At 33.4% G+C, this 9,852-nt stretch overlaps 1 protein-coding gene across 1 annotated transcript in view; it reads left to right on the forward strand.

Moving 5' to 3' along the window:
- Positions 1-9,425, forward strand: part of LOC110022518 — a 32,247-nt gene extending 22,822 nt beyond the window's left edge. Inside the window, exons 8-9 of the mRNA XM_020721502.1 lie at positions 5,465-5,708; positions 8,910-9,425. Of these exons, the coding sequence (XP_020577161.1) occupies positions 5,465-5,708; positions 8,910-9,137 (472 nt within the window). The 3' untranslated portion in view covers positions 9,138-9,425. The remainder of the gene's footprint in view (positions 1-5,464; positions 5,709-8,909) is intronic.
- The last annotated feature ends 427 nt before the right edge of the window (positions 9,426-9,852 follow it).

A 9,852-nucleotide genomic window follows, 5' to 3' on the forward strand; every position in this document is an offset into this window, starting at 1 on the left:
TCACATCTCTTCATGCTCGGATTGCCCCCTATTGCACTAGTTGACGTTGCCGCCGCCTCATAATCCTTTTGCAGTCGGCGCCGCCACAGCCACCTGATGCTTCAGCTATGAATTGCTACTGCACCTGTAGCTTGATGTTGTACCCACTGTCGCCACACCACCACATCTTCAGCTATGACTTTACTAATGGAAAACGCCTCAATACCCAATTGCATAATTTTAAACATTGGATCCATTAGTTACTCTATTGACGAAGCTCCGTCATCCTATTGGAGTTAGTGCTCATACTACCAACTTCTGAGTTTAGTATTGATGTAAAGATTATATTCAGAGAGATCTAGACTTAACATATGCAACTCAGGAAAGAAATGCTAAGCTTAATGCTAAGTATAAAAAACATGAACAAGTCTAAGAAGATTATGTTTTCTAGTAAGAAGATGTAGTGTGGATTAAATTGAAGAAAAAGAGCTCTTCTTCATGTTCTTTTGAGAAACTTAGATTTAGAGCTGATGGTCGATTCAAAGTTTGTTGGTTGCTAGGTGGAGGGGAGAGCTGCACTTAGGATGGTCGTGGAAGACGGGATTCATGTGGGGAGCAGCAAGGTGGTTTTCATGCGAGAATAATCAGAAGATGCGAAAGGTGGAGCTGCTGAAGCAAATCAGTCCTATGTGAGGGAGGAGTTTGTGTGCAGTTGGGTTGTGCACGAGTTTCTCACTTGAACAAATTAGGCCTAGAGACGTGCAAAGGAGTTGCTGGAGAGGTGGTTTTGCAGTTGTGCGCAAAAAAGATAGAAGAAAACTATAGCAAGTGAAGAGAGAGGAGATGGAGCGATGTGCATTTTTTTTAGAATAGAGGTAAACGTGAGAGAGGGAAAGGGAAAGAGAGTGAATGTTCTTTTTTTCTTTTTTATTCATTTTTTTGGTAATAAAACACTGCAAAAATTAGGAGTAGAGCGTACGGGCACGGGATGTGTAACGACCTAGCCTGATAGCTTAGAATTAACTAAGTCAGAAACTTTGGTCGGACTATATTAATATTTAATTTACTTTATACTTTTTTTTGTTAGAAACTTCCAATATATAAAAAAACCACTAAGAATTCACAAAGCACAATACACAAATTCAAAACATGCAGAAATAATAACATACTCTGTAGACATCTCAAACCATCATATAAGTGTATATCACTACTCTGAAGAAAACAATGCAAAAAGAAATTATAATCATAACATAACATGATACCTATCAACCGCAGTTCTCCTCTTGTAAACTAAATCCCTCGTGTCAGATATATTAATCTACAGTTTTTTTTTTTTTCTGAAATAAATAATTAAATTCAACAGTAAGTTTATCATAAGTTAGTGAGCAATTATAATCTTAATATGCATTGAATTTACATGCAAATGCTTGTATGAATGACAAAAAAAAAATTCATTTCTATATAATTTGTAAGCTTTCATTTTAAATTATTTCTTTCTATTTTAATTTAATTTTTTTTCTTTTCTAATCTCTTTAAGAGTCATAATATGATTATCGTCATACCCGAAGGTATCCTCAAAATTGTACCCATAGGTACCCCCAATTTTTTTACCTGAAGCTGCATATTTATCATTTTCTTTTTCTTTATGGTGCACAGGTAAATCGTATCCCTTGCCAGTACCATCTGAGATTAATCCTAATTGACTTAAGCCTTTACATTTCACTTCTTTGAATTACTTTTCTTGAAGGTCATTGTAATCACCATTACCCTTTTGAATTTTCACTTCATTCGTTTCAAAATTTTTTTAGTTCACAACATATCTCTGATTATAAAAGCATTTTATGAAGCAATGATGCAGTTATTTTTTAAATAACATCTTAATTTAATACATAAAGAAAATAATTACTCACATGCTTAAAAGACTTGTAAAATCTTATTCCTTAACGTCACTCTTCTTGGCTATCACCTATATCAGTTAAAGGTGCATATAATTATAGAATCACATCCTAAAATAAAAACTTAAATATATCTAATCTATTTAAATATATTTCTTTCAAATATCTTTTGAATCGAAAATTCTCACTAATACTACTCATGAAAACTTAAAATCTATCTAATGGCGTATAATTAAAAAAATGACGCATATAAATAAGTATATAAATCATTATCATAAAAAGTTTGGTTTACGTCCCTGCACAAGATTCCTCTTTCTCGCTTACAATTCTATTTGATTTATCATCAAATCTTCTGTATTCAATATTTGATTAAGTTAAATGTATTATTAGCATTCAGTAATTTAACAATTATTTCAATTCCAATAATTAACATCATAAATCCCTAAATCACCTTTGTCCTTGGCCACATAAATTAGAGCTTGACTCTCAACTTTACCATAAATATATTGAAAACTTAAATATATTTCTTTCAAATAGCTTTTGAATCGAAAATTCTCATTAATACTACTCATTAAAACTTAAATTCCATCTAGTGGCGTATAATTAAAAAATGACGCATATAAATAAGTATATAAATCATTATCATAAAAAGTTTGGTTTACGTCCTCTTTTCCCCTTACAATTCTATTTGATTTAGCATCAAATCTTTTGTCTTCAATATTTGATTAAGTTAATTGTATTATTAGCATTTAGTAATTTAATAATTATTTCAATTCCAATAATTAACATCATAAATCCCTAAATCACCTTTGTCCTCGGCCACATAAGCTAGAGCTTGAATCTCAACTTTACGCCTGACGATTCTTCCTCTTCCCTCGTACAAGAAGTTTGCATGACCTTACTCCCTCAAATTTGGGACTTAATAGCTTCGATACTAACTTAATCAAACTTTTTGTTAACATTAAGCAATTAAACTCACACTCACATATATATTTTCATAAAATTTATTAAATATCTTCATGAAAGTATTTAACTCACTTTAATATATTTTGGTTTGCATTCACCAGGCTTACTTTAGACGTTGGTTTTCCTTTCTCTCAATAGAATTGTACACTCCCTTCGGCTTCTTCCTCTTCTTCCTTTACCTTCAATCGTTGCTCGATGCAACACATGCATGTAGCCACCCTACTCTATCCTCATCTTCCTCTACACACGAGCATGGCGTCATCGTCTCCTTGACTAGGGCTCAACTTCCTCTTTCTCCCGCACTAAGTCCTCCGTCCTCTTTACGCTCTGACACGGCTCAAACCTGCACTAGAGTTGCCCGACTAGGGTTTGAGGGGCCGGCTCTCCACCCTGGCTTCGACGCTTCCTCCCTATCCTTTCTTCCTTCGTGTGCCGCAATTGAAGTTGAAGAAGTTCTATTAAGGCATGACTTGCCTTCCTTTTACTCGAGAATTCCTCATTTTCTTTCTCTTCTTTGTCTCCCACTTTCGCTCACTTGTTCTAATCTTCTGCTTCCCTTGGATTCGAAAGAGGCACTCGCTGCATAAGCAAAATCGCACGGATGGCTACATCTCGTGCTGTTTCAAAATTTATTTTTCTTTTTTTTATATATTACTACTATTATATTAATGATTATTATTATTGTATTAAATATTCAGTTATTATTATCTATATATGTTTTGCCGCTCAAAGTTCATAACTTTGTCTTGAAATCTTGAAATGTATGGCATTAATCTCATGCTTACGTAGATTTGTATTTCTCCTCTTGTAGAGACTCACCAAGTATTTGCAATGTTTCAAGCGTGTTGGCATTTGATTGTTTCACGAACTGACATCAATTGGGCAAATTCAATGGCGATTGAAGCAGTGTAAACTTGATGCTTGCATCATGTTCATTGATTGCCGTCTTCGTTGGATAAACACTTCGTAGGTATTTTCAATGTGGTCGTCAAGTTATGAATTATATAGAGGTCAACAATTATTCTAACCTGAAGACTAATCTAGCATGAGGGCTGTCTTTTAAGAAGCAAATACATTTCATAAGTAGCTTTTGCCCTTCACTCGCATAATGAGTATTACTAACTTATAGGATTGTTTCTCAATTCCCTATCTCCATGTAAGATGACCTTTTTTCATGATAGACATTTATTTAACCCCCCAAATTGAGGTCAATAATGCTGGTTTAATGATTGCACTTTCGGTACTTTGATTGGAATCAAAGAGCCCTAAAATTGGAGTCTTAATTTTGTACTTGGGTTCAATCAATTTCCTTGGTCATGTTGGGTCAGGCCTAGGACTTAATTTAAGCTTAAGGTCATAATCAATAATATTAGGACTCCCCAAGATTAGTCTTAATTCACTTTTCTTGATTAGTCAAAGAGGTCGACGTGACATAATTAAATCCTCAATTAAGAGTGCGCGACGTGATTTTGCTATGCCAATAATTCATTATCCATAGCTAGGTTAGGATCTTCTATTTAATTAACCCTAGATGAGGAAACTTAAGATCCTAACAAGGTTTCCACCATCCCCTGATCTCCTTGTATGAAGCAATATTTCTCTTTATTGTAGAGTAATTTGCACAAATGAATAAATCAAAATTAAAATAGAACTTTGTGACTCCTTAGCATTTATCTATGACAATAAGAGGTAACGTCCATCAAGATTGCACCCATGTGAAATTTTGCACTAGAAATATGAAATGTTTGAGAGGGTTATGAAGTGCTTTATATATCTTCTAATCTACCTATAAAAAAATTGAGTATCTTAAGCTCACATATCTTTATTGACTACTTGGAAAACTTCTATTTCAGTTTTTAGAGGATACATGGTTTAAATTCTTGATGTGTAGTCTCTTTAATATAGGGATTTCTAGTAGCATTGCTGGCAAATGTTTATTCTTTCCATTTTTGGAGTTGATATAGTTTTTTTCTTTATCTTTGGAGTTCACAGGGCTCATCTTGCAACTGTTTTCTTTATCCGGTAATATAGCTTTCTGGTGGCTCCACTGGGGAAGGATTTTCTTTTCATTTTTAGAGGCTTTAAAACTAACTATAAATACTGTTGCGTGGATTCGAATTTTTATTGACGGGTTTTTTTTTTTTTTTTGAGTAGCTTGGGGTACATAAAACATGTCGGCCATTATATGTTTTATTTGAGCATTGGTTGCATGAGGATTGAAGCCATCTCATTAGCAGGCCCCAAACACATAAATATGCACACGAAGCATTTCAAAGCACCATTAATGTGCGAAGACTCCTTTCATACTTCTCATTGTATGTAAATTGTCTTTTATTGTTTTGCTTGTGTGAGTTTGGGCTTTGTTTATGGAATATGACACTCTTTTTGTACTCTTTCTTATTATAAATGATGAAAATGTTGTGTATATATTTTTAGCTAGCCATGATTACAATAGCTCTGTTCTCATCATCTTATTGTATGATTTGTTCTTATGATTTTTTCCATCTGCGTGACCATGCTATTCAGGATGATGTAGACTACTGTATGTTATCAAACTTCATTTCTTGGTCTTGGTTTGTTAATTTTCCATGTAATTGTATTTTCTAATACACAGCTGGATGCAGGGGATGGCTGGCCTATGTATTTGTGGCACTGTTGCTTTTTATGGCAGTTTTTATGCTGCTTACCAGATTTTACAATCGAGGAAGGCCTATCGAGGCGGTCAAGGTGAAGGCTCCCCCAGCAATGAATGCCATGGAACAGCTCTTGGCCGTTCAGAGTGCTATTTCTCAGGTCGAGGAGCTTGTGCAAGATGGAAATGTAGTTCTACTGAAGTTACGAGCTCTACTGCTCGCTATCCCTTCTCAGGTTTTTTATTTTTTTCTCCCCACCTACTTTTGTTCTCTCCCCTAACATGATGTTCACAAATAATTTCAAATACAAGCCGAACACGAACACACAAAAATTCGAATGATTTGATGTCAACACATAATTAGGGTTGTAAATGAACCAACGCACTTGATGAACAACTTAAGGCTCTGTTTGACGCAGCTTCAGATTCCTAGCTTTTCAACTGCAGCTGCGCTGCCACAGGAATCTGCTGTGGGGAAGCTAACTGTCTGTTTGGTGCAGCTGTGTGAAAACAACTGTGTGGCAGCTGTTTTTGGAAAAATAACCGTTTTGTCTCTGTTTAGTAAAATTATTTTAAAACAGAACTGTGATAGTCACAAAAGTTCATATACTATTTTCGTAGCTTAAATGCAACTATGCAAAAAATAAAAATAATTGTAATTAGTACTGACAAAAAAAAATAACGATAAGTACCAGGACAACTAGCAACCATGATTGACAAAGTAACTATGATCTTTAGAAAAGTCTGAACTTCATGTTGTTGATAGTACATGATACTCTTCTTGTGAACCATCTCAATCTGTTTGATATTTCAAAAGCCAACAATACTTTGAATGATGCATACCAAATGAAGGATTGAATGTCGAGGGAAAGCAAAAAAATATGATTTAAGAAAAAAAATCTAGCCTTCCTTGGTTACTCCAAAAATTGTGAGAATTGCTGCAGGGGCAGAAGACATTGGAAGCAGCTCTTTGTTGCTCTCTCCGATCTCATAATCAACCTCTAACTGTTGAAATACTGTATCAAAGAAGATAAAGGAAAAAAAAAGTCAATTAATAAAACATCTACCCGGTAGAAATGTAAGAAACAAAGGAATGCAAATGCTTCAAATTATGTATATTCGTGGAATGTGAGAGATAGGAAGGGGAAAGAGCAGGGCGTACTTAAGGAGGGCCTCATCTTGAAGTAAGCGGAAGGCCTCTTCGTCCTCATCATACTTACGGAGGGTTTCTTCCAGAAAAACGTCTTCATCCATTAGGGTCGTCTTCCATCTCGTTGATCCCGTTCACCGCCGGTGAAGATTAAGGTTGCCATTTCCAGGCCCTGGGGTCCGGACTGGAATCTATTTGAAGGGTTTGGAGGAGCCTCGGCTTCCAAGGCACCGCTTTCCACTGTGGCAGTCATGGTGGTGTCGTCGAACAGACAGAGTAGGGCAAAGAAATTGGCAGTGCTTTGGAAGCTTGGAATTGCGTTCCCGCCATGAGTTATCCGCGAGGGACAGTGGAGTGACAGAGCCGGAGGGATGCGGCGTCGAACTGGAGTGATGAAGGTGTAATGCGCGTAATATTCCAACGCTCGAACGTCTGCCGCAGGTTAGATCCGCGACCCGCTTTCCGCTTTCCGCTTAAACAGCCCCGCCGCGCACGGGAAGCTGAACCAAACAGCTGAAATTTGCGGTCCTTCACCGCGCCGCGCCAAAACCACCCCGCCAAACAGACCCTTAAACTCAGCTTGATTAATACTCAATTATGTTTTTTCAAATTAATAAATAAACAAGTTTGAATACTTTTTTTTAAACTTGAAAGTTAAATGAACCAAACTTGAACGTGGTCCAACTTTTTTGTTATTATTCATGAACAAATTCGTTTGTTGTTCAACTAATTACTCTATATAAAATTTGATCAACTAGAACTTATTTAATTATATATTATTAATAATATATTCTAATTTAATGTGAATATGCAAATAAATTTAATACAATTTATTATTATTTTTTATTTCAATAAACTAGTTTGTTAGTATTTATTGCTTGCTCACAACTAATATATCATTTTATTTATTTACTTTAAACTAGTTAGATGTTAATTGAAAATTTATTCAATTGTTTAATTATTTAAAATTGTGAAAATATTTTTGATAACTTCATATAAAAATGAAGTACTCATTCTAATATTTAGCTTTTTTTACTTAATTTTATATAAAAAATCAAAAGCACAAATCGAATTGTTAATTTTATAGGAAAAATCAAAGATTATTCGATTAAAATAAAAAAGCAAGTACAAAATAAGTGAGATAACTAAAAATTTTACTCATGAACAAATTCGTTTGTTGTTTAACTAATTACTCTATATAAAATTTGATTAGCTAGAACTTTTTTAATTCTATATTATTAATAATATATTTTAATTTAATATCAATATGCAAATAAATTTAATACAAATTATTATTATTTTTTATTTCAATAAACTAGTTTGTTAGTATTTATTGCTTGCTCACAACTAATATATTATTTTATTTATTTACTTTAAACTAGTTAGATGTTAATTGAAAATTTATTCAATTGTTTGTTTATTTAAAATTGTGAAAATATTTTTGATAACTTCATATAAAAATAAAGTACTCATTCTAATATTTAGCTTTTTTACTTAATTTTATATGAAAAATCAAAAGCACAAATCGAATGGTTAATTTTATAGGAAAAACAAAGATTATTCAATTAAAATAAAAAAGCAAGTACAAAATAAGTAAGATAACTAAAAGTTTTAATCAAATAAAGTATAAATATATATGTAAAAGCTCGACTCAAGCTCAAATTGAACATAAACAACTTATGATTTGACAAGTCAAAGTCCAATCCTTAACATACTCGACTCAACTTGGCTCGATTACAACCCTACACATAGCTTGCTCGCTCATACTCAGCTCATTTACACCCCTAACCATATGAGATACATGTAGGTTTGCAGATACCCCATAAACTTTGACAATCTAGCAAAGGATTAAAAATCCTATTGTGATTGGTTTGATCTTCACTTAAATACCAATCATTAGGTTCATGAAGAGGTCATTTTTGGATTTAACTTTCAGGAGGAAGAAGCAATAGGTTTTTAAGCAATGCAAAATTAGTTATTTAATATATTTAGCCTCCTTCCAAAAATATTACTTTGTTTCGGTCATTGATGAATGAATAAGTGTAAGATCATCAATGACATACAAATATATATATATATATATATATAATTTAATATGATAATTTTGAATCCTGGCATAAAGTATTACATCCATGCTTGCTAAATTTATGAAAGGCCATTCCTATGTTACATTGTCCATAATAATCCCAATGCCATGGCATTATAACCATATTGTTTATGTTATATTTCTCCCCAAATCCTCTCTTTTTTCAATGAATAATATACCCATCTCAATCTGGTGTTGCAGGCAACCGATAGAGTTATAGTGATATTGATTCTGGCAGCTCTCCCTCTTATTTTACTCCCAACCAAGCTCTTCCTTCTGTTCACATTTCTGGAGATTTTCACAAGATACTCCCCTCCCAGGAGGCCCAGCACAGAGAAATGGACCAGAAGATTAAGAGAATGGTGGTTCGGCATACCTGCTGCTCCTGTTCTCCTTGAAAGAGACAAAGAAGATAAAAAGAAAAGGTAATTATCTTGTATTCCCTTCCACACTTTCTCTCACTACTGTAAATATGAAATGATATTCTCTCTTGTTTGAAAAAAAAAAAAGTAATATTGCAAAGAATATGAGAATGGGAGTTTTGTTGAGTTATTGAAATGCTAGAATGGTTTGAATGAGGAAGGAAATTTCTTGTTTTCAGTGATCCCCATGATCACTACGTAGTAGCATCATTTGATGGGTTACTTTTGTCAATGTGAATTCTAAATTCTTTGAATTTATATTGAAATGATGCAATATGATGGTTGATTGATTGAATTTGTTATTATGATTTGAGGGGACATTTGCATATATTCCACCCAATTCTTATGTATTTTCTTGTCTAACATCCAAATACACCACCCAAGTCTTTCTTATAACATAAAGAAATACCATTTTTTTTAACTTTTTAAAGTGGAATTGCACCTTTTTCATTCTTAGGAAAGGTGGTAGATATGTAAAAATTGAAGTTTAGATGTTTGATAGGTAAGAGTGTAAGAATTGAGTGATATGTACATAAATCTTTGTTATATTCAATTTTTTAAATTTTAAGTAATTATTATTTCAAAAATATGTATAAAAATAAATAAAAATATAATTTTGAAATTTACAATTAATTCTTAAAAAAGGGCATTGGCTCGTTACAGACAACAGGTTTAACAGAAATTTTTAGCACAAAATACCCCAGCCTATATATATATATATA

Source organism: Phalaenopsis equestris, unplaced genomic scaffold (genome assembly GCF_001263595.1).
Source record: "Phalaenopsis equestris unplaced genomic scaffold, ASM126359v1 Scaffold000002, whole genome shotgun sequence".
Lineage (NCBI taxonomy): Eukaryota > Viridiplantae > Streptophyta > Magnoliopsida > Asparagales > Orchidaceae > Phalaenopsis > Phalaenopsis equestris.